Here is a 25165-nt window from a genome sequence, read left to right as displayed (position 1 = left end):
AAGGATTACAGGAAAATGCTGTTGCATCATTTGGATTTGCAGAACTTTGCTGACATTGTCATTTTTGAAACATCCTTGTGAAAGTGGCATTGAGGCAAAGTTCACGAGAGCATGATGAATTAGAAGATCATTAACAGTGTCTTCTTCTGCAGTTCTGCAAAATGTAGATTCTGCACATTATTTTTGGATCCTGCTACCCATAATAATCTTGTCTACCTGATTTCATGAATGCACAGAAGAAGCACACAATTAATGGACAAAAACTGGAAAACTTTTGAATATAAAGCATCTCAATACAAGAGTCTTTGTATGTATTTATTTGTTTAAAGGGACAAATTGGTTTACCTAATTTCTCAAGACATCCTTTGTTGTGCTGTTGTCCTGAATTACATTCTATATTTTTTTCCAGTACGTCTTGTCATTTTTGTCAAATACTTTTGCATTTCTTTACTCTCAAACAAGAGAAAAGCAACCGGTTTATTTGTGTGTCCAGTGACTCTTGGCTAAGAAAACTGATTTTGAGGTTGTTGTTAAATGTGTGAGCAAAAATACTCCTTGTTTCATTTGAACTATTGTATTTAATAAACCACCCCATACATTCAAAAATAGCACTTGCAATCGTTGATGTTTAATCATTTTAGGCAAACTATGGGGAAAAAAAGGGGCGAACCAATTCAGAGTTAGTGTGATAAATGCAGTGCGAAGATATTGTGCAAAGCAAATACAATACATAAGCCGCCACTGAGCCGGTTTCCTAATGTATTTAATGGAGTCTGTGGAGATTCCCTGTTGTGTGCAATAAATCTCAATTTGCTAATAACTGCATCTCTTCTCAGCATCCTCAGTATGGTCTTCATCATCCCCGAGGAGAACAAATGTATATTATCCCCAGTTGTAGCAGTGTCGGCCTCCATAGCAACTAAGCTGCTCTGCAGACTTGTTAACGTGTATCTGCTGCCATCTAGGGGACACAGAGGGAATTGCTGTGTTTGGTGTAATATAATGTCTGCACAATAGGGGTCACTGTACGTTTTTTTTTATTTCCTTGTTTATTCACCCTCAGAAGGCCACTTTGGATTACAGTGGGAACTAACCTGCTCTTAGTAAAACCACCAAGTAGCTGTGGAGACAAGTAGCATCCCTGCCTCCTCTCGTATGTGCAGTGCAACGTTCACATTGGAAATGTTTGGAGATATTTACACCGCTATGCAAATGATGGCCTCGGGGCAAGAAAAACAAAAACGACAAACGCCGAGAGAGCGAGAGAGAGAGAGAGAGAGCGAGAGAGAGAGAGAGAGCGAGAGCGAGAGAGCGAGAGAGAGAGAGAGAGAGAGAGAGAGAGAGAGAGAGAGAGAGAGAGAGAGAGAGAGAGAGAGAGAGAGAGAGAGAGAGAGAGAGAGAGAGAGGAGAGAGAGAGAGAGGCACGAAGGCAGACGCTTGCCCAAAGGCCTGTGTTTAGCTGTTTTAGGTTTTATTCGTTGGTCCACTCCCACAGCTTTGGGAGGAGCTTGATGGCTGCTCAGCCCAATTGGCTTCAGAACTTGGTACCAAATATGCTAATTATTCATAAATCTACCAATCGCAGAAGCTGCCCGTAGAGCGCATATTCAGTTCCCTCATCCCCCAAATCTAATGTGAAAACCTGAGATGTTTTGAGATACTGTGTGTGTGTGTGTGTGTAACTATGTATAGGTGTGTGTGTGTGTGTTTCCCACACTATTGATGGGTGCATAGAGTGTTTTTTCTTCTGCTTTCAGAGGCCGGCTGTCGGGCAGGATGACACCTCTTTCTCTGTCCTCTTCCCTCGTCCTCATCCCTCTCCACCCTCAGCTCTCTCCTTCCTCCTGAGTGGATTTTATTTTTTCTGGAGGCTGAGCCCCCCCCCCCCCCCCCCCCTCCCCTGCCTCTCAGACAGCTCTGCTCCACCAGTTGCGTTCTGTGCCGGCCTGGAGAGGAGTAAGGGAGCAGAAAGAGGCGAGAGAAGAGAGGATTTGGTGAACCGAGGAGAGACAGACAGGGGAGAGGGACCATGGCTGCTCTCTCTGCCTTGCTGAAGACCTGGGTAATACTGCAGACCTTGTGCCTGGCTCTGGCCCAAGTGGTGAGTGGACCGGGGAGTTAAAGACCTGCTGTGCTCAGGTTTAGCTCCTTTTTTTATTCTGGGGTTCAGTTGGGGGTATTTTGGGCCCCTGGAAAGGGCCAGCGAGCGCTGGATGTCTGGAGGTGATTTGATGAGTTGTGTTCTGTCTTGGTGCGAGTTGAAGTGATCAAAAATGCTCAGGGTTGAACCAACACAGGTCGATTTGTGATGATCACCTGGCTTCATAGCATGCATGTAAAAGAAAGAGCTGTCATGTGTTTTCTGCTGTGGAGACAAAGTGTTACTGGACTCTTATACCTCTTGAAGATGTAACAGAGGGGAACTATTAAAGGAAAAGGGTTTGCCGTTAACCTGGGTTCTTTTTTGGGGCTTAGAAGAATCAGGAATGGAGGAAAATGTTGAATTGCTTCTTCTTCTTTTTTCAATCAGTGAGCAATTGCCACAAACAAACACACACACAGCCTACAACACACACACTAACTGTGTCCACTGAGCATCGAAGCCCCGCTTCAAACAGACACCTACATGTTATCTGCTGGACGTCTTACGTCGTTCACTCTTTGGGATTATTCAGCTTCCACATTTGAAGAATTCAAAGTTGGATTTAAAATGTGTTTTTAACATCTGATGGACTGACTGATCCTCTGAGATGATATTTTGGGTTTTTGGGGGGGGGGGGGGGGGGGGGTAAACTGTGCCAGTCTCATGACCCCTCCTTCCACATTCCTCCTCATTCCTTTGTTTTTCCTCGTTTTGGTTTCTTTTTGGTCTTTTTTTTTTTTAGTGGGATGCTTTCTTACAACACAATGCATGCAGTAGCCTTGAATTGACCCATATGACAAGTTAGCTCATGGTGTTTTATCACTTATTTGTGTAATATTTTCGGCATGTTTTGATGTAATTGTACCTTTTGGTGTTACACCTTTATTGTGTGACCATAATACTCATTATAATGTATAATACTCATAAATTGCACAGTACTATGATAGTTTGTGGGGGTATCTGTTGTTTGTCATGTCTTGTCGGTCTTAAACGTTCTTTCTGCCTGTGTTTCAGAGGGGTCCACCTGGACCTCTGGGCCAGGCCGGCCCACCAGGCCCCTCTGGCATGCCTGGGTCAGACGGCATTGATGTGAGTATCCACATTTAGTCACAAAGACCATCATTGTGCTGGAGAAATACCAACACTGTGCCGCTCCGCAGTACTGGAGTCTTACCAGCAGGGAGCACTACAAGATGAAAACACATTGGCACAAAAGAGCTCTGTTCCCAGCAGAGAGAGGTTGCCTTTGAGAAGGGACCTCTCGCCTCAATCCTTGAGTCTGTGTCACAGTAATGTGATACATTTGAGAAATTCTCAGCGTTAACTACACACAGCTTGTATAAATATGTGGGAAATAGAGGCTGCAGGGCCAGTGGACACACACTGCCTGTAAATGAAACAACTGCGACCCAGAATCCGATGCGATCAAGGTTTAACTGAAGTCTATGGTCTTAACCAATACTGTACCACCTTCATTAATATGAATATACTGTACAAGTTGCTTGGTTCAAACTGGGAGGTGTAGCCTCCTTGGAACATGCGTCTCTGCCTGGAGGAACTTCTTCTGCAAAGTCAAGATGGCAAGATACAAAGTCTGTCAAACAGGCTGTGTTGTGAGAACATCCACAGTGAAACACAAGGTGTATTATCACCCGTCTACTGTCAAGATGTATCAGTGATGAAGGACATTGTGGCGATAGAGCTTAGATATGGGCAAAATCAATGAGTGTACCATATATTCCATGCTCCCAGTGTTAAACAAATCAATACCAAATCAACATCTGCACTCTGTTTGTCTGCAGGGAGACAATGGACCACCTGGGCCCCCTGGTTCACCAGTAAGTTTGTACTGGACTGTTGGATTGTGTAATACAACACCTTGAGCATTTGATTGATCTTCATATCTATATTGTACCGTGACAACAGCGCTTTTTTTTGTTTTTCATTGTAGGGACTAAAGGGAGAGCCAGGAGAGCCCGGTCTTGATGGAGCAGCGGGAGAGAACGGCATTGATGTAAGTGAACTGACTTGACGTCGGTATTTGGTGTGTGTTTGAGAGAAAGACTGCAAGAAAATGCAAAAATAACATTAAGAGAGGCTTAATGTTAAATCAGCTTAATAACGCCTAATAAGGAAATGAAAAAGACCCTTGAGGAAACAAAGGTGAAAACATTCCCACAGGAATAGCAAGACCTAGCAACATTGCCAAATGTCTTCATTTTTAATATTAAAATGTCTCTAAGGATGTTTGGAGCCACGATCTATTGCTTTAGTAAAAATTGAATTTGTAAGAAAACTTTTTTTTTTTTTTTTTTTCTGAAATTGAGGGGATGTTGCGTAGGTTATTATGAATAATATGACAATAATAGCTAGAAAACACAACAATGCACAAAAGATCATGAGATCCAACGTTTAAAGGTAGGCTGTAGTACTTCTACAGGTGCTGTAGAGGCGTTCTTTGATGAGCTGTTCCTGGTGTTGTTCGTCTCACTTGTTGCACCATGACATGCATGACGACGTATATATGCAGCATGAGTTTGGGGATAAACATTTGTTCTGACTGGAGAGTTTATTTTTTGTTAATTTAGACCTGCTCTGTGAGCTTGTGATTTCAACCACTGCACACTTAGTCCTCGGAAGCATTACAGTTTGTCAAAACAATCAAAAGTCCAACATTCCATTTTGCAGATGCTTTATGAAGTAGAAAATGTTTTTTGAAATATTACACCTTATGCACACAATAGATTTTGATGAAAAATATGCACTGTAAACCAAACTGTCCACAATAAAACAAAGTCCGCAGACTTTAAGTCACTATAAAGTCAGTAAGGGTGGCATTAAAAATGTGATAACTTCAAATCAAAAGTCATCCTGTTGTTTTTAATTGAATGGCATTTCTAATCTCACTGCTCCATTTTTCCACTTCAAGGTTTATCATTAAATAAAGTCACTTCACAAATAATTAAGCTGCTGTACTTAAATCTACTGTACAGTTGAGTTATTTTTATCTTGAGGTATTCAGAAACTCCCTCAGTGGGCTGGGTCCCAATTTTCTTCAAACTATCGGTTTATTGTCAACACAGGGATTACATTTTAAAGCTTATTTCACCATTTCAGTCTTAGAAATGTGCTTTTGAGGACTGAATAATAGCTTTGTGGACAGATTATTAGACGTTCTAGATGACGAGATTTATGTGAAATCCCTTAACCAATAACTATTAAATCTCTAGCAATGAGGAAGTGGAGGTAAAGAAAATCAGATGAGTTTAACGTGATTTTTTTTAACTTTGGGGCACCAACTGATTTACCTCATACTACTTCAATTGTGGTGCAGCTTCCGTTGCTGCTTCACTCTTGGTTGGTTGAGTGCCGATGCCTTTGGTCACATGCCAACAGAAGCACACACACACACACACACACACGCATTCCTCAGAGATTTAGCCGGTAATCCGCCCTGGAATCTCAATCTCTGGTTGTTTTCCTAATTACCTAAGAACAGTGTCAGCTTTGATCAAATGTATGATTCGCTGAATTGTAATGTGAATTCACATCCCATATAACCTGTGGAAAGCCCCGTGGTAACTGAATAATGAACATTTCAACCTCTTCCGTGTTTGTTTTTGTGCCTTTTTCGACCTCCATATACATGTCTAGCATATCGGCCTGCTAACAAGTCTCTGTCTGTCTCCAGGGTTTGATTGGAGCAAAGGGTGATCGAGGTCATATTGGGAGCGCTGGGCCGAAGGCAAGTATCTAAACCTCCACCTGAAAAAAGATTATTAGAACAAGTGCACCATTATAATGCTATTATGTGGAAACCCTAAGCTTTCATATTGAACAAGGGTCACTTTATACAAGAAAGAAGCCTCTGGGTCATGTTCCCAGCATCTTGCCAGAGTGATGTTGAGCATGCTTACAAGAGAATAAGTAACTGAGCATCAGGTCATCAAGTTGTGTAAGATCCTAGCATGTCACTACTACAGTTATATTGTTGTTCTCTGTTGCCTGCAGGGTGGACCTGGGCCAAGTGGCAAACCCTGGACCTCCTGTAAGAACTATTTTTTTGTCTATAAATAATTAATATATTTAATATATAAATGGAAGAAATACTCAGTAAAAGTACCATTTGACTGATGTGTTTTTCATGTAATAATGTTACATCGTTAGATTGTTACCGATGTGTCCACGCAGAAGTAGCATTTTACTGGTCGGGGGGGGGGGGGGGGGGGGGGGTGGGGGGGGGGGGGGGGGCAAACTAAACTGTCTGTAAAGTACTTAAAACTACTTTACAGACAGTTTAGTTTGGTCCAGTAGGTCCCAACTTGGGGGTCAGGTCAGCTCACAAGATTCTACTTTTTTTTTGATTACATCATTCTGCTGGACAAAATTGTATTTTATTTCTGGGTATTTTTTTTTCTAATTGTTACTCTTCTGCAAAATATTTGATACGTTTGCCTTTTTGGGTTCATTGTATTAGCTTATATGTTGTTTTTTAATGTAAAGTACAGAAGTAGAAATGGCATAAAATTACCAGCAGGTAGTAGTAGTGTAGTAGTTTAGTAAATATACTTGCCTATTTATATACCTGAAAGGTACATTATGACGAATTCGATCACTTTTTATCACACAAGGTTGTCATGGTACTTATGAAGATGAGCTATGACGGGCATGATTCGACATTGTTTAATGCCTCGTCATTTTCCGAACCAACATATTGTAACCCAGCTGGCCTCATAAGGCAACCTCCCGAGTCCCTTTCTCTCGATGAGTGCCCGACCATCTGTGCCCCCCTTTTTGGATTTAACTTACCCAGATGTGACATACGCCTTCTCCAGATGACATGAGCCGTATTTTCTACACATTCCTCAATAAAGAAGAAAGGTCCCCTCAAGGATTTGCATTTTAAGCACACGTTATCACTAAATGCAACCGCTGTCGTGCAAATGCAGGGTGTACCAGCACATCACCTGTAACACCACTAGGTGGTGTTCAGTGTCCATCTATCAGACAGCATCCTTCATATTCAGTCCAGAGTCGTTCAATGTCGTGCTTGAATGCAACACTATTAGTTAAATCCCTTGTTTAGCATTAACGGGGCGTCCTGTCTCGTGCACCCAGCTGCCTCATGCTGCACAGACTGGAGATCCTGCCCTGTGGGCTGTTCGTCCTCCAAGAAGGCTGACTGATTCAATTACTTTGTTTTATAATTAATTCCAAGCAAAGACGGAGCAAACGTCAACTGATTGCGTTCTGTGTCTTTGCTCTCCTCGAGCACTGTTTACGCTGTACACGAGCATTATTGAATTACTGCTGCCATTATTAATTGGCTTTCACAAATGTTAATTGATGCTTTGACGGATTGGTTTCACTTGTCGTAGTTTAACCCCTCGTCCCTTCTGTCCTCGCAGGGACCCGGCCTTCCAGGACTGGCTGTAAGTAGCTTGCATGTTATAACACAGCTAGGCCTTATCACTTAATGGCTGTGGGAATACATTGTTGGCTGCTGGGACGTCTATGCATTGTTATTTCTTGCTCTCTGTGTCTCTCTCTATCTAGGGCGCTCCAGGGCCAATTGGTCTGCCAGGTGAAATTGGATCATCCGGTACAAAGGTAGGACACCATCTTCAGTTTGTTATTCCGCCTTCATGACTTGCAAATGTCTCAAAGGCAGGTCACAAGCCAGCAGAACCCTTACCTTCTTAATCACAGCTGCTTTCCCTCTGCTTCATTTAGGGTATCGTGGGATCACTTGGACCTTCAGGACTTCCTGGACCTCCTGGCAAGCCAGTAAGTGTCCGCCAAGGACTGGTTGTCCAGGGTATATATCGCTCTGATTTTTAATGGAAAAAAAGATGATGTTAGAGGTGACATGCCTTAGGACAACCTGCGATCAAGAGGTTGGAGAGCTTTTAAGTACCATGTAGTTGTAGTATGGATGGATGTTGCAGTACACAAGCTGAAGAACAACTAGAACGACCCCCTGTATCGTGTTACACTATCCAGGTATCCCTGTTATTTTGTCCACCCTGACAGATATGCCGTGGTCCACAGTATCTTTCCCAAGAACACGTTGACATGCAATCTTGCTGGTGCCGGGGATCAAACAGCCGATCTTCCGATTAGATGCTGTACATGCCCTGCTTTTCTCAGCTCATCCTCCACATCATTTCCTCCCAGCTCACTGTTCGGGTATAAAATAACATCAACAGTCATAACAGCACTGATATTCATATTTGAGAGTTTATACGATTTGAAAACCATATATATTGGCCAAATTCTTTTTTTTTTTTTACATAAATATAGAACACAAACAAAAATAATATCAAAAATATTTGATAAGGATCCCTTAACTTGGGTTTTATTGTGCTCATTTTTCAGTACTACAAATAAACTTGTAATTTCCCTCTGGTGTTCAAACTATTTACTCTAAACATAATGTTTTGGCATATCTTTGCTGTAACGTCTTGTTGTATTGGCAGACACGCTAATATATCTGCAATATGCTTTTATCGGCTGATGCATTAACGGTGAATAAAACTGCGGCGCTTGGATAAACTCAAACCTCGTCCACACAAAAGGTGTCACAGTAAATCACGGCACATTTGCAGAGTTTTTCATTCAGTGAGATGTGGTGACAACAGCTGAGCGACAAAATGAGCTCAATGGGCTCAATCAAGTTACACCAAACTAATTGCAGTTTAGTTACATCATTGAATGGGATCACTTCTGCCAAACCGATGTTGAAGTGAGCTCTGTTCTGCAGAACAAGCAGCAAAGTAACATGCTTTTAGAATGTACTGTATGATAACACAGCCTGCTTGGTCTTTGTTCCAACAGACAGAGAGTGATAAAATACCACAAACTGTTTTGTGCGGTACACTTTTTCAAGTCTTTTTTCCCCCCCGTGGTGTGAGTGCATTTGTTTAGCTTTAGTGCTATCCTAGCGTAAATAGACCCCCATTAGATCAGTGTCTCATCTGACTGTAGCAGGAATGCATCAGCCCCTGTGCAGTTACTTCCCAACTCAATCTATAAACAGAGAGAAGGAAAGATGGAGGGAGAAAGAGAAGAGCTCAACTGTGACCAGGTGATTTTCTGCATCCATCGAACCTCTCTGTCCACCTGTCTGTCCATCTAGGGTCCTCCAGGGAAGTTCATTGGTGGTGAAGAGGGAAGTGCAGACTTCCAGGTAAGCTCTAAAGACATCCACGTTATTACAAATCTTGTTGACACAACTTCACTTTTCATAATCCATGTGTTTCCTTCTCCCGACAACAGTGTCCTCTTAACTGTCCAGCAGGACCTAAAGGCCCCCAGGGACTGCAGGGAATCAAGGTGAGAAGTCGACAGTCCCCCTGAAGGAATAAGCATAGTTGTTTTTTTTCAGCATCAATGATTATGTTATATAACAATATTGTATGACACCCTACTGACTGATTGTTGCCCTTTTAGGGACACAAAGGACGTGGTGGTGTTCTCGGAGAGCCGGGTAGCATTGGACAATCGGTGAGCTGCACAATCTCTTGGAGAACGGATTCACACGTGCACTCAAACACAGATACATGCACATGTCGCACACCCGCCCACCATTCAGGACCAGCAGAGGTGAGGATTAGCTTTAATGAACCCCCCCCCCCCCCCCCCCCCCAGAGGCACAGGACTGGCACTAATCTGGCTGCGATTAGTCAGGCCTGGCCCTACAGTCAGCATGCAGCGCGCTAGATGAAAGGAGTGGTGAAGAGCCAGGTCCATGAAGGGGAAGATGAGAGAGCCGGGGCTCGCACACCTTTCTGGATTAAGCACAGCTAATGAGCGCACAGTGGGCTCCGAGGGAGAGGGCCAGCCAGGCCTTAGACGCTCGAAAACACTCAACCCACCCAGTTACTGCTCCTGCAAGTCAGACCGGTATTTTAGAAGACCTGCTTTTTACTCAAGGTTGACCTGTGGTGCTGCTCTTCTTTTTTTTTTTTCTTCTTCTTCTTTTTAGCAAGACAGCAAGCACGAGCTGTCTACGTTCCCACAAGCTGTTTAAGCTTAAACCCAGATATCATCTGTGATAAATATGCTTTATGATAGAAAGACCAGTATTACATGCATTTTTAGACTGCTAAAAAATGAACTAGACGAGCTAAAAGTGGCTCGTGACCCGAGCTTTGTTGCTGGACAGACATGACATGATGCTGGTGAGGGTAGTACATTAGATCACTGATGCTGGTAGACCAATATGATCAGCTCAAAAAATCATCGTTTTTTTGTACTGAAAGATGTCAGCGACTCTAATCCAATTTATGTTTTGTCAAATTTAGCGAGTTATCGCCTCAGAGTATGCGAGCTGTTTAAGCCCTGGCTCAGTAAATGGGAAACAGATAAAGTGTCTCTGACTGATTCACACAAGACTATTTAAGTCCAATCTCTTCAGAATCTCTGAATCTACTTTTAAAGGAAAATGGCTAAATTAAGTAATTTGTTAACGTTGTACACAAACAGGAATATAACAACCACTAGTTGCTGCTGTAACACAGCGGCCGGCTGCACTGACTTTCTGGAGTCTTAGTTCGTTGTTTGCCTGGCTTAGAAATAGTTACAGAAACCCACACCTTGTTCTCTTTTAGAGTTAATTAAGACGCTTTAGGGGTGTTGGTTTTTTTTGTTTTAATCTTGTTTCAGTTATTTCTGCTAATCTACCAGTAAGCTAATCACCACCACTCTCTGGCAATTTAAGAAACGGACATGGCAGATCTTCTCATTGAACTCTTTGGAAGAAACCAAATGAGTGTTTTTCTCCAAATGTCCAATTCCACTAATAACACAGATAAGCCTTGAACGGGTTTTGGTCCCATAGTCCCGATGATGGTTCTTTGACTAGCTTCTGGGGGGTGTTTGACAGTTCTTTGACCAGCTAGCTTGATCTGGCTAACTAGCTTGAGCTAGATTTGTAACAAGCTTGACCAGCAAACCATCAAAGAGCAGTTCAGACATCAGACGCAACCAGCAGCCACGATCGACTACTTTCAACAGTTTGTTTCTGTCCAGCTCAGAGTTTCAAACTCTGTGGACATGAAGCTAAAATAAAAATTCAGAGAATAACGAATCAGCCTGTTATTTTTCCTTTCCTCCAACAGGGTCCCAAGGGAGAAGTGGGCATCTCTGGGGAACAGGGCATCCCAGGACCTCCGGTATGCGGAACATTCTACTCTTTAGCCACTTGGCAAAGTTCGAACAATAAGCTTATGTTGCAGAACATAGTACTGTAGCATTTGCTCTGTATCTGGTCTCTGTCCCACCCTGTTTGTCTTTGCTTCCTTCTCAGGGTCCGATGGGTCTGAGAGGTTATCCAGGAATGATGGGTCCTAAAGCGGAAGCAGTGAGTTCCACCTTTTTTTCTTTTTTTTTTCACAGTCACATCCAACTTTCTTTGTCCTCTTTCTCTTTGGGTGCAAAGCTGCCCTCATTCTGAGAGGAGCACCAAGGACCTGGCCCCACTATACAAACATCATCCGTTACCAGCAATGGGGACATATGGAAATGATGCTAACACAAATCTCTCCCCTCCTCTAATGAGTTGAGGTTGTCTGGGTCTCCATCTGCAGTTAATGATCCGCTGCAGCCATCCGTCTTACTGTTAACATTAGCCGCGTTAGCCAAGTTAGCGCCCAGTGGCTGGCTTTCTGTGTAGCTCCCATTAGTCAAGTGAGTTAAGCGCTAATTACCCCTTTATCACAATGAATAGTAGACTGCCATGACTTAGCATCCTCCCTGATCTGAAGTGATTGATGGCACCTTTTTCTTTTTGTTTTCCCGTAGGGGCCTCGTGGTTACAAGGGCATCAACGGACCTGTAGGAATACCTGGGCCTCCTGTAAGAACACACACATGCTAGCACACGCAAACAGACGTGAGTACTCGTGTTGAAACGGGTACCCACACTACACCAGGTACTCAAAGTCTCTCCGTTGTTTATAGGGTGAGGAGGGGCCTCAGGGACCACCCGGAGAGGCAGGAGACAAGGGCGACAAAGTAGGTGGCTCTCTCCTTGTGTTTTCCCTTGAAGTTTATTGTCAAAGCAGGACAAAAAAAAAAAGATGATACATTCCTCAGAACTGGAAAGGGGGGTGACAGTGATCCTGATGTGCATTGCAAATACACTGACGCTGGTTTTGGTTATCTTCTGCAGGGCAGCCGAGGTATCCAGGGCCCACAGGGTGCGGTTGGAAAAAAGGGAGAGAATGTGAGTGAACACACCATTTTTGTTTATGCGGCGGTGTTCAGAGAGTGTGCCACATGAAGTCCACTGACTCATCTGCCGGCTTTTGCAGGGTCTGCCGGGTATTGATGGGAAAGATGGCACACCTGGTATTCCAGGGATCAAGGTAAGTTGTTACCAGCTGCGGTCATGATGAGAAACTTAAATCCCAGACAAAGCTGACAATTTATTCTTCTTCTGTTCTGTTTTGTTTTGTTATCAGGGCAGCCCTGGCCAGGCTGGGATGCCTGGTCCTCCTGGTCCTCAGGGAACAGCGGTGAGTGGTCCTTCAGTGTTGCACATGCAAATAAGTCTGTTTCTAAAGGCTTATTGTCACTCAGAACACGTAGGGTAGGGGGGGGGGGGGCAGTCTGTTCTCCTCCTCCATTCAACAAGGCCAGAAACCAGACAGGGAAAAAAAACCAGTGTGACGCAGCCAGTACATTTTGGTATGTTTTGTTTTCCGGGCACTCATCCAAACAACAGTGAACCTGTGACCCACACTGTTTTAGAATTTAAACCACCTTGAAATAGCATTCTCCCTCCCACCGCGAGTGATTTATCACTATCAGACCAGTGGGTATACTGTGTGTGTGTGTGTGTGTGTGTGTGTCATTCTGACTAAAGGGTAATGAAGCATGAGATGTACACTTTGCTGTATGGTCATTGCGGCGACATCAACCCTGCTGCAAACTTAAAACACCATAACTTACCCTTCTTTATGTCACACTGTGATATACCATCAGACACACACACACACACACACACACACACACACACACACACAGCAAGGGAACCTGCTGCAAGGTGTATGCCAGCAGCTGACACTGCAGCTCGGCCTATTTTCATAGTTATTGTTCTATTAGGCATCAGCATTATTACCACCCACTACCAGCACGCACACACTTTATATATCCACATGCATTACTAGTTGCATTTTCAGGTTCATTGTCTGTATTTCAAAATATGAAATAAACCGTACACCATGCTGTCAAAGAACAAGCTGCAGATGTAACTTGTTTTTTTCCTTTACGTGATTTTCATTCTTGTTAATTGTGTCTGCAGGGATTGCCTGGCAGCCCAGGGTCAAAAGGTGGACTTGGATCTAAGGTAGGCCATTTCATGTCGTATGTTTAATTGACTTTTAGTACTTTTTAAAAGAATTTTCCTGGTTTTCATTTTTTGTTTAAATATATATATATATCTTATCATTATTTATTCCTTGTTAGGGCGAGCCTGGACCCAGGGGTCACGTTGGCATGTCTGGTTCTCCCGGATTTCTGGTAACACATAAACATACACACAAAACATTTAGAAAGACTTATTATATTGTGCAGTCGGGGGAATAATTCCACTTTAACGGCATGCTCCTAGGGTGAGCCTGGTCTTCCTGGTGAGGCTGGTATGGAAGGAGTTCCTGGACCCAAGGTACAAATCCAGAATTAGCACATGAAAGCATTTAAACTGCAACTATGAAGGAATTCTGACCTTTCCCCGACTGTTACAGGGTGACAGAGGCCAGCGAGGAGCAGTTGGGCCACAGGGCGTTGTCGGCAAACCTGTGAGTTGCTTCTATGAATTTGTTTTTAGCTGATCTGCAGCTGATCTGCAGCTCATATGAATTATAATGTATCTTAACAGGGAAACAAAGGAGAGAGAGGACCAATCGGTGTTCCAGGTGCCCAGGGTCTTAGCGGAACCACGGGAGACAAGGTACGTGTGTGTGTGCAACACATTGATTGTACTTTAAATCCTATTGAAATGTGCTTGAATGTCGGCAATGATGAACATGTTTTCTGACTTGTCCATTGGGGGCAGTGTTTACCCATGAATTAAACTCATACCAATCCAGAGTCAGCCACTGAATGAGGCAATATAAATAAGCAATATAAATGATAATCTGAGCATCCTCATCTTCCATGTTTCAGAGATGATACAACATATTTCCTTGTGATCTGTGGCGCCACTGGCTTGAATCAACATTTAGTTCTTGTTTTTTGTTTGGAGGATATTATAATCTAGACATTACATATGTTCTCAAAATATCTTTCTTTCCAGGGCTTCCAAGGAAAAGTTGGGTCAAAGGGAGACGACGTGAGTTGCAGTTTTTGTTTTTCACCCGGATTGTCAGAAACGTATCTCATGTTGTATTTCAGCCACAATGCTGAGAAATATGCTCTGCACTCATCCTGCTCTCTGGCCCCTCTGACTCGGTTTCCTCTCCGTGGCTTGTAGGGTGACCCCGGTGTTGAGGGATTGGCTGGCGAGAAAGGGGATAAGGTAAGAAAATCATTACCGCACAACCTAAAGCGGTTTAAAAACTGTTAGTTATAAAGAACCACAAAAGTCTCTGAATACACAAAACACTGAAACTTGCTGGCTTTAGACGAGAAGGTTTAAACATTCAAAGCAAAGCGCTACATAGCAGGAAAAGTCATAGAGTTAAGACGGAGCGGTAGTCTGCTTTTGAATTTGCATGCAAATCCCCGTTATAGTCAAGATGGCAAATGAGCCATTTACATGACAGTGAGGCAATGATGCACGTTGGCTCTTTGAAGCAGCCTTTTTCAGCATTCATTCAGCAGTATTCATCCTTGAATTATTGCTCAATGAGTGTCTCTGAGGCAGAAATGACAGATGCAAGTGATGAATGTGCAATTGACAAAGTCTCTGTTTGCTGTGACAGGGTTTGTCTGGTGAACCCGGCCCTAAAGGACAGGTGAGGTTGTGCTATGTGGAAATCGGATTACTCCTGTTCTTCACTTCTTCCCTCCTTTATTTTTTGTCGTTTTCCTTTTTCCTTTTAACGCCATCAATTTTCATTCACCCCTCTGTAATGCTCCTCTCTTCGCAGCAAGGCATTAGGGGTGACTCCGGACACAATGGACCCGCTGGAGACCCTGGTAAACCCGGAGACCTGGGACCACTAGGACTGCCCGGTCCTAGGGGACTCAACGGGGAGCGAGGAGTACCTGGCATGCCAGGCATTCAGGGATCATCAGTGAGTCCAATGTGCACGGACTGATCTTGACTCATGCGCTTGGTTAGTTGCCTCCTCTTTGCTCAGTCTTCTCTTCTTTTCTCCAGGGACGCGACCCATCTGACCAGCATATTATTGAAGTGGTGTTGAAGATGTTGCAGGGTGAGCGTCCAGACCTGAATATTCACCTTTTGATGTCCGTAGTGGAGATTAGATTCGCTCGTTCCCCGAAACAACTTTTTATCTCCTGAGCAATCGGTTGCCCATTACCAAAGGTAAGTTCATCAAAAATGATGATGCTGTCTCTCTTCCTGTAACAGAGAGGCTAGCTGCTGTGGCAGTGAGCGCCAAGAGGGCTGTGCTTGGTGGAGCAGGTGTAATGGGACCTCCCGGGCCCCCTGGACCCTCGGGCTCAGCTGGCCCTCAGGGGCCACATGGCTTACCTGGTGCCCGTGGCATTCCCGGCATGATTGGAGGAGCCGGACAGATTGGAAACACAGGACTTAAAGGTGGAAATATGTGACGAGTACACAGTACAAAGAATAGCTTATTGGGCTACATTCGACACCACCCTTTTTTTTTGCGTTCCCAGGAAAGAGAGGGGCAAAGGGAGGCAGAGGAGATCCTGGTAAACCCCACCCAGGAGCACCAGGACCCCACGGAATCCAAGGTAAGAGCTGAAGCCTCTTCAGACATGGAATGTAAAGCAGCGTGTAAAACCGAACAAAGGTTCAGATGAGTAAGGGTGCAATATGAAATTGAAGGCATTACAGCTTTTGCCACAGGGGAGGCTGCGCGGATGCATTTTAAAAGCATCATTAACTCCAGTCACAAGAGATGCTCTTGAATGAGAATATAATAGGATTGCAACAATATACGCCACTTCAAACAGTGGAAAACACACTCGCTCTCCCCTGTGCACAGAATTTAAATATCTGCATACAGACAGAACACATGTGTGATCCGAGAGTGGGGTCAGGAGAGATGCTCTCCACATAGAACTTCAGTGCTGTTAGTCATCTCGAAGCCTGGGATTCAGGTTAAAAGCCAATGTTGAACCCTCACCTCCCACAGGTCCGGTGGGTGTTGATGGTGGGGCTCGGGACGGCAGGCACGGCGAGAGAGGACCTCAGGGATCAGCCGGAGAGGCAGGTTATCCCGGTAGGGCGGGTTCGACAGGTCTCCCCGGCTTCTGCGAGGCGGCAATGTGTTTGGCTGCGTCGGCGTACACATCCCCAAGACTACAGGAGGCGGGATCAATCAAAGGACCCAATATTTAGAGACCTGCCTCTCCATCAGCAGAGAAGACACCATCGAGAACGAAGGGTTAGGGGACAATAATAGCGACTGGATATGTAGCGCCCCCCTTCTGAGACGGACGACCTGAAGTTTTGACTGGTGGGACATACTCTGATCTTAATCCCCCTCCCCCCCACATCACCATGACAACAGCAGCTCTCACCCAGCCACATCCTTCTGAATTCTGTAGTGTTTTTGGATGATGTCAGTGGCCGGTCCCCTTCAAAATACCCCAGCCCTGTTCTAGCGGTGAAAGGAACAGATTTATTTTGTCGCGTCTCCCTGTTGTCTCCCACCGCCGACGGGCTGAGAGCCGAGCACGGTGAAAAGGTAAATGTCCATCACACCGTTGTCACGTTAAGTGGTTTTACATTATGCAATATTTAGTTTGAGATGTGTGTTGAAGTTGAAATGCCCCTCTTGAGACGTCACACCCGATGTCTTAAAAGTGTACAAAAATGACCAAATAAATGATTGAAAGTGACACGCCGTACTGTACCGTACTGTAAAAACGTAGCAGTGAAATCCTTGATTTACCACATGTACATTCCCCCCCCAAGTCTCATTTTAGAAACGAACGACTAGCTTGATCTCGTCCGCTTGTTGCCTGGCAACAGCATATCCCGATGTGGGCACTCCCATCTCCCACAATGCAGTGCTGTAAATCTTTGTAAATGTGTGTGTTGATTATGTCGAGGAGAAAGAATGGGCTATGATATGCACCAACGTAAAGTCCTGCGTTACTGATTTCAGCGCGTAATAAAACATTCCGACAGAAATAAAACTATTGTTTCCTCAAGACGAATCAGCCCGAATGTGCTTCCTATGCCACTGTCCATTTTCCACAGGGTGTCAGCAATTTAATGACACAATTGAATTAACAGAAGCTATTTATTGTTCAGGAGTCGCCAACGGCTATTCGGGTGGAGACTCTTTTTCCGTGTGCTGCTCATTGTTTAAAGTCTAATTCGCAACTTGAGATGCGAGACTGAGGTTGAGAGACGACTGGATTGTTTCACAAGTAGCAAGTTTAGAAGCCGATTTAAAATTTGGATAAAAGCGTCTGCTGAATGACTGTAATGTGATGTAACGCTTACCTGCATTCAACCAAAGCTCGAACGTGATTGGTCAACAAATGGAACCAGAACATTTCACTTCCAAAATCTCCCGTTGCAGAATCTATTTATGGAGATTAGTGAACAAATAGACTGTAGAGTTGCTGGATAGCAGCAGGCATACAGGGCCCCCTGAAACCTCTGTTTTCATTTTGTAGTAAAAACAACATACAAAAGGCATGCAGAAGAACTACAAGGAGATACAAATCAACTACAAAAAGAGACAAGAGAAGAAGACAATTGCAACTTCAGGTCCCCGTCTATGCTCCGGATCTTGACAGTATTTCATCGGTGTTTGACAATGACAACATGATGCAGCATCTTTCAAAAGTAATTTAATTCAGTTTTAACTTTAACATTTCCCATGGGTTAGTTTGTGAGAAACAAAAGTCTGACCATGCTCAGTTTAAAATGCTGATTGAGACGGTAGCGATATATAAAACTCCACAGACTTCCAGATATAAAAAAATAGTTTGTAAGAAATACAACAACCCCAAAAATACAGTAACACGTAATTCTACGAAATCCATTTGTGAGGCTGTGCTCAGCGTGTTGCATTACAGTACCTGTGGTAAATGGGCTCAAATATTGCTCATATTTTCCTAATTAAGTTCCTGTTGAAGCGGACAGACGCTTACAGCTACTTTAGAATACAGAAAGAAATGAGATGCTTTAAGTGGCTGTATGGCAAAAATGAACTTTAGCAACACAATTAGAGAAACAGTTTTGTTTTTTTGTGAAAACACTTTTCTTTTATAAATACTTATGTCTTCAACTGAACAGATTATTTGATTTTAAAAGCTTACAGACCGTAGATAAAAAAAATACCCCTTTGGCTTTTTTGTTGCTTAATACCCATCAGAAATAGGTGGCGAGCCATGCGTATGTCTTGTATCAAATCTGCAAAAAAAAAAGTAGAAAAAGCCACAATATATAAATATAAATATATACAAAACAGGCAATTCATCAAAAAGAGGGCATGGACGTGAGTTCTTGACATGTGTTTCTACAGAACTGGAATACATTTCTTGGGGATAATCTCTTACGCATCACAAGCACGAAGAAATAAAGTTCGGAATGCATGGGACGCACTCTGAATGTGATTGTGTGAGAAGGGAACAAAGATATGAGAGGTGCAAGCAAAGTGCGAAAATAACTGGAATCCTACAAAGAGAATAACAAAAAAAAAATACAAATTGTGATTCTTGTCACCTCCCCTCGGTGGTTTGAAAGTGTACGAAAGGAGTGAAACAGTGAGAATAAAGAAGCGAGACCAAAATAAGAGACAGTAATATTGCAAAAAGACAATGATGCAAAACAAATGTGCTGCTAGTATTTCTTTGCAGGCCTCATTCCAGCAGGGCTCTTAGAACGATGTTAGGGGTTTTTTGCTTAATACTTCAGTCAAAATCTGTACAATTCAACAACAAAGTTACCCCTGCATTTCATCTGGTCGTCAGATTTAATAACTTTGGCTTCTTGTCTTCTCCGAAGTCTCTTTGCGTCAGTCCCTCTGCCCTTCTACTCTATCACCTCTACCAGGGGCCCTTGATAGGCGGGCCCTTGGGGCTGTACTCTGCTTGATGGCTCATACAGTCTCCCGGATTACACCGGCCATCGTGTCCCTTTGCACCAGGCTGCCCAGGAGAGCCTGAGATGCCAGGAACACCCTGCTGGCCAACAGGACCCGGGGATCCCATCTTACCATAGCCTTGGGGGCCCGGGACACCTGAAAGAAAGGGGAGAACGAGAGATTGTAATGACCAACTATTCAGGTTTATTGTGTTACCGTTGTACCAATACAATGCAGAAACAAGAAAATATGTACAAAATAACCCAAAGAATCTGTACAAGATGAAGCGCTAACTACCATGTCTGTACTAAGGGAACATGGGGCAGTCATTACACAAATATTAAAACCCTATTTTGCTCATTTGATGTGAGCACGTTTGCTTTTTTTTACCGAAATCACTTAAACCAAAATAAATAAACCGTGCCATGTGAAGTGACTGCAGATGCAAATTCAGCCAAAGCTATTAGATGATGATTAAGGATTCTCAGTTGTTGATTTGGGTCGTTTGAATTAAGACCGTCTAAGAATGATGCAACATTACTTTCATTACGCTGGTAATTTACTGGGCAGCAACAAACGCAAACTTTGTAATTAGCATCATTTATGCGAGGTTCGAAAATTCTGACAGAGGGGTTTAGCATCAGCTTGAATATCTAGTGGAAGATTGTTGCAGATGTTAAGCAAGCGCCTCAATAGAATGGCACTGGAGAAGGGATCGTCTGTAACTGAAATTACTGTTCAAATGTTAAATATCTAAACTCAAAAAAAAAGAAGAAACTGTTGTCAATGCACAGTGAAATGTGCCAAATGTTAACTATTATCTACAGCTTTACGTTAGGCCGAAACACAGTATGGCTGCCATTCTGATCCTCACTGATCCGTGGACCAGTGGGGTAAATTACCTGATGCTCCTGGAGGTCCTACATCGCCCATCTCTCCAACCCCCTTATCTCCTTTTTCGCCACGTGGTCCATGTGGTCCTACAGAAAGAAGACCACTCGTTTTGACCACATGACAGATAAACCGTTTTTCTGCGAGTTAATAATGACACTTCTATCACTGTCGTGATTTGTTGGTATCTGATGGCTCACCAGGGGGTCCTTGGCCTCCTGATCGTCCTGGTCTACCAATCTGTCCCGGGAGTCCCGGTGCACCTGGGTTCCCAGGAATACCCGAAGATCCATCTTTCCCTGGGGCCCCAGGCCGACCTGGGGATGCTACCTCTAGTGGCATCTGCATGCGCGACATGTAGTAGGCCATTCTCTCTGGGGAGGGGGGGGGGGGAATGCAATAACAAACAATGATTCGCAGCAATAGCTCTTTGGAAGAGAGATATTTCACACTGTAAACATTGCAAGAATGCACATGCCCTCACCATCAAAGATCTTGATGACCTGCTGGCGGATGAAGTTCTTGACTTCATCATAATTTACAACCGCCTGTTTAAGAATAGTGAAATTAAGAGAAAAGCAAAAGGGCAAACATGAATCAAGGAAGATCATTTAAAATGAATCATTTACAAGAGTGAATGGAGCTAGTGAGCGCCTCTGGCCACCGTACTGTAGATCGCATGATGCATTATTTGGAGTCGATTTAATGGTTTTTTTTTTAATAATAAGTTTAAAATTAGGTAAGTGTAATTGAACTGTGTCTCACTTCATTTCCTGGTGAGCCTGCAGGTCCAGGGCCCCCCGGAGAGCCCTCTAAACCTGGGCTTCCTCTCTCTCCTCTGGGTCCGGCTGGGCCAATCATTGGCTGTGCATCCTTGGAGTGGTAACCTCCACCGCCGGGGGGCCCCGGTCTACCTCTTTCACCTGGAGAACCACGCTGACCTGCTGCCCCTGGTTCACCCTGGGAGGGACACGGACACACACACACACACACACACACGTACGTAGTTAGTAGATACACAACAATGTCAGTCATGTAGCTTATACAGTGGAAAAAAACATCACAGTAAAATAACAACGTAACTTTAAGCAAACTCAAAATGAGTTTTCTTTTTTTTTTTTCTTTAAACGATGGCTTTTTTTCTCCCCACTCATAAAAGCAATGGTATAGTATGTCGAAAAAATGTAAGAAAAGTCATAGTATAGTATGGCGAAAAAAAATGTAGAGTATAGCATATTGAAATAAAAGTCATAATATGTTTGTTTTTTGTTTTGTTTTAGTTTTTTGTATTTTTTGGGTCCGGGATTGGTTGTTTGAGTGATTGGCAGGTATGTTACGTGCTGTTCTGTTTGTGAGTGGCATGTCGCACTCCTGTGTAAACTGAAAATAAAAAGATTGAACGAAAAAAAAGTCATAATATAGTATGTCGAAAAAAAGTCGAAAAAAATGTATGTCGAAATAAGTCATAATACAGTGTGTTGAAAAAGTCATAGTATGTTGAAAAAAGTTGTAATATAAGCAATAGTATTTCAAAAAAATTGAAAAGTCGAAGAAAGTTGGAAAAAAATCATAGTATGTCGAAATAAAAGTTATAGTATAGCATGTCGAAATAAAAGTTATAGTATAGCATGTCGAAATAAAAGTCATAGCATAGCATGTCGAAATAAAAGTCATAGCATGTCAAAATAAAAGTTATCGTATAGTATGTCAAAAAATGTGAAAAAAGTCATAGTATACTCGGTCAAAATTCTTTTTTAAATAAGCAATAGTATAGTATGTCAAAATAAAATTCATAGTGTAGCATGTTGAAATTAAAGTCACAATATAGTATGTCAGAAAAGTCATAGCATAGTATGTCGAAATACAGTAATAGTATAGTACGTCAAAAAAGTAACAATAAAAGTCATAGTGCCTTTGTCAAAAAAATGTGTAAAAAAAACGTCATAAAATAAGTAATATAAATTCATTTTTAACGGACATATACGAGAGTCAACTTCCTCCTCTATCGCAAAGAATCAAAGTCAATGGTCGACTATCATTTTCTTACTTACATCACATTTATTTTTTTTAGCCAACTAGCTATCCAGCTGTTTCACACCGTTGCTACTTTTTGCACGAAGCTAAGCTAAGCTAAGCGTCTTCAGGCATTAGGTTCACATAAAAAAAAAAGAGATGGCATCCTACTCATCTTAATCGAAGCCACGAAGCAAATGGTCAACCATTATGTTCTTCTTCAAATGTCCTGTTCTTCTTCAAAGTTAAAAAGCTTTAAAATAAAAAAGTTAACTTATTTTTCTAAATATGAGAAAGATATGAAGATGATTTGAACCCCTATTACAGAGAAGAAGCAAGCCATCTGACAGAGCTTTTGGATATGTCTATATCACTTTCCACCATTCAGGTTGTTTAAATGCTCTCAAAAAACAGCCCTTCTACATTAGCGACAGTGATTTATCAAGAACAAAGCAGCCCATAATGGACGCCTAATGTTTACACATCACCGACAGACAAGCGGCTCTTGAAATAGAGAGGAGGAAGAAGAATAGAGGAATCCGTTCTTGGATTTCTCCCCTGTTCTCCTCTTCTGTGCAGCTAAAACCATGACAAAGCCATCCTGTCAGCTTGACAAATAGCCTCATCCAGCATCTCCCCTCAGGCTTAATAGCATTATCCCAGAGGCAGAGAATAACTTCATCACTGCATCCACCTACAGTACTGTAAGCCTGTGTCCAGGGAGAGATCCAACACACTCTACAGCTAGAGAGGGCTAGCAGACGCAGACGGTGAAGTGAGGAAGGTGTCAGTGGGCGGGTCGGCAGGTTAGTGAACTGATGACTGTGTTAAATGCGGGTGCTGAGTGGGCAGAAATGGAGCGAGCGTGTTCTGCACCATAGTGCTCTGGCCTCAGTTGCCATGAGCTAACGGTAACAGAAAAAGGGACAATGGATGGTTTTTGCTCTGTTTGCACACACACACACACACACACACACACACACACACACACACACACACACACACACACACACACACACACACACACACACACACACACACACACACACACACACACACACACACACACACACACACTTTACTGGAACTGTACCACTCAGAGTCAGCTCTTACCTTTTGACCTGAATGCCCGTTGTCCCCTGGTAGGCCGCCCGCTCCCTTTCAAAAACAGACAAAGCTCCATAAAAGCAATGAAAACTGCATATCACCACATTAATCTCTCCACATTCAATTTGAATGGGGACAAACATCACACCAAAACATTACTCACATCTTTACCAGCTGCACCGTCGCTGCCTGGTTCTCCCTAAAAGCCAAAGCCAAAAGTTAAGAAAGTTATATTGGCAGGGGAGCAGCTACAATGTTATTTGATTACATTTCTGGGCGACAAATTTGGACGTAGACACAAGTTGAGAGGTAGTAACCATGGAGCCAGGGTGCCCAGGTGGTCCTGGGATTCCTCCCATCCCTGGAAGACCCCTCTCACCAGCTTGTCCCTTGTCTCCTTTTACACCCTACAAAGGGAAAATGGAGAATTCAGATTCTCTTCTATTGTTTGCACTTTAGCACACAGACAACATATACAGCATAGCTTATAAAACAACACATTTCCGCCCTAATTAAAAGGTTGTATGTTTCACAGCATTTTGCATACCACTCCTGATGGACCCGGAGGTCCTGGTGGTCCAGCTGGACCTGTAGAACCCTAATGAGAACAGTAAACACACATTATTGAAGATTAGCACACTAACATATTACAATATCAACCACACATGCATGTACAGCATAAAGGGCGGTGAACTTACAACGTGGCCGGAGGGTCCAGGTCGCCCCGGAGCTCCTGGGGTACCAGGATCACCCTGGAAAGGTCACAGATTGACCTTTATAAATCTCCAGGGTTACACTGACTCTGATCCATCTACTCCTGCATTGTGCTTGTATGCTCAACAGATGATTGATTTGCGCTTTCGTCTTTCTCAAAATCCAGAAAGAAAGCGAAAATACTGACCTCGTGTCCCACTCTGCCTGGTGGTCCAGCTGGACCTGAGGGTCCAGCTTCACCCTGAAGGAATGACAAAGTAATGAAAAGTTAATGGAGGAAGCACGAGTGGAATTCTCTTCTACTAGACAAAAAAAATAAAAGCAGGAGTGTCGCAATCAGACAAACAGACAGTGTGACGGTAAAGCAATGGGTTGTTGACTAACCTTCTGTCCAGGGAAGCCAGCGTGGCCACTTTTCCCTTTGAATCCCTGAGGAGAGACATCAGAGAGAATGCGATTAGTACAGTACCAAAATTCACAAAGCCGAGGCTGCCGAAGAACAGGCAGGCGGGTCTTTGAAATCCCGAACACCTGCTCTTGGGTAGAACACAACCTGAGATACAGAGGGCGAGTGAGATAAGTAAAAAAAGAAAGCAAAGGGAGGTCGACAGGCAGCTACTCCTTTATTCACTGACGCCGACTACAGCGTGTGGACTCACTATCCCTCTAAGATGTTAGAAGATCTTAGAATAAGACGGGAAGCTTAGAAGTTTCAAATGCCACCCATTCTATTGATATTGAAATTTGTATAGTATATATACCGGTATATATATATATATTTTTTTTTTTTGTGTATTTTTTTTTACTGTTGTTGATTTCTGTTTTGTTTTTCTTGCCGGACAACCAATTGAAACCCACGTACATGCATACATGAACATCCATATGCACACATACTTACCTGTTTTTCATTTTTTTTGGTTTGTTGTTTTTTTTAAAATTATTATTTTTATATTTTTTTCCCTCCATCTCAAAAGGCTCAAGGACATTCTCACACACACTGACGATATGATATTTGCTGGCTTTTATCCCACTGTTCTTGTCATCCTCTTGTTGTTATGTCTATGTATTGTCTTAATATTGTCTCGTGT

General features: G+C 43.1%; 2 protein-coding genes across 2 annotated transcripts in view; one reads left to right on the top strand and one right to left on the bottom strand.

Annotated features, from left to right (window-relative positions):
- Window positions 1-1775: 1775 nt before the first annotated feature.
- On the top strand, window positions 1776-17558 carry col9a2 (procollagen, type IX, alpha 2). Its single transcript, XM_079287433.1, is given in 33 exon segments — window positions 1776-2101; window positions 3158-3232; window positions 3946-3981; window positions 4095-4157; window positions 5835-5888; window positions 6155-6178; window positions 6180-6191; window positions 7552-7575; window positions 7700-7753; window positions 7877-7930; window positions 9282-9332; window positions 9422-9478; window positions 9596-9649; window positions 11266-11319; window positions 11454-11507; window positions 11948-12001; window positions 12106-12159; window positions 12317-12370; window positions 12459-12512; window positions 12609-12662; window positions 13451-13495; window positions 13615-13668; window positions 13760-13813; window positions 13893-13946; window positions 14027-14098; window positions 14444-14479; window positions 14621-14665; window positions 15072-15104; window positions 15240-15386; window positions 15473-15527; window positions 15686-15874; window positions 15958-16035; window positions 16440-17558. Coding segments are annotated over 33 exon segments (2076 nt in total). The 5' UTR covers window positions 1776-2029; the 3' UTR covers window positions 16646-17558.
- A 540-nt stretch (window positions 17559-18098) lies between these two features.
- Window positions 18099-25165, bottom strand: part of col16a1 (collagen, type XVI, alpha 1) — a 51347-nt gene continuing 44280 nt past the window's right edge. Inside the window, exons 58-69 of the mRNA XM_079288408.1 lie at window positions 24462-24506; window positions 24265-24318; window positions 24062-24115; window positions 23911-23961; window positions 23681-23770; window positions 23527-23562; window positions 23370-23414; window positions 21009-21203; window positions 20728-20791; window positions 20444-20617; window positions 20255-20332; window positions 18099-19508 (exon numbers count right to left, since the gene is read on the bottom strand). Coding sequence (XP_079144534.1) covers window positions 19315-19508; window positions 20255-20332; window positions 20444-20617; window positions 20728-20791; window positions 21009-21203; window positions 23370-23414; window positions 23527-23562; window positions 23681-23770; window positions 23911-23961; window positions 24062-24115; window positions 24265-24318; window positions 24462-24506 — 1080 coding nt within the window. The 3' untranslated portion in view covers window positions 18099-19314. The remainder of the gene's footprint in view (window positions 19509-20254; window positions 20333-20443; window positions 20618-20727; window positions 20792-21008; window positions 21204-23369; window positions 23415-23526; window positions 23563-23680; window positions 23771-23910; window positions 23962-24061; window positions 24116-24264; window positions 24319-24461; window positions 24507-25165) is intronic.

Source organism: Melanostigma gelatinosum (assembly GCF_949748355.1).
Source record: "Melanostigma gelatinosum genome assembly, chromosome: 17".
In the NCBI taxonomy this organism is placed as follows: Eukaryota; Metazoa; Chordata; class Actinopteri; order Perciformes; family Zoarcidae; genus Melanostigma; species Melanostigma gelatinosum.
Note: the sequence above shows the minus strand (reverse complement) of the source record. Positions and strands in the feature narration are given on the sequence as shown.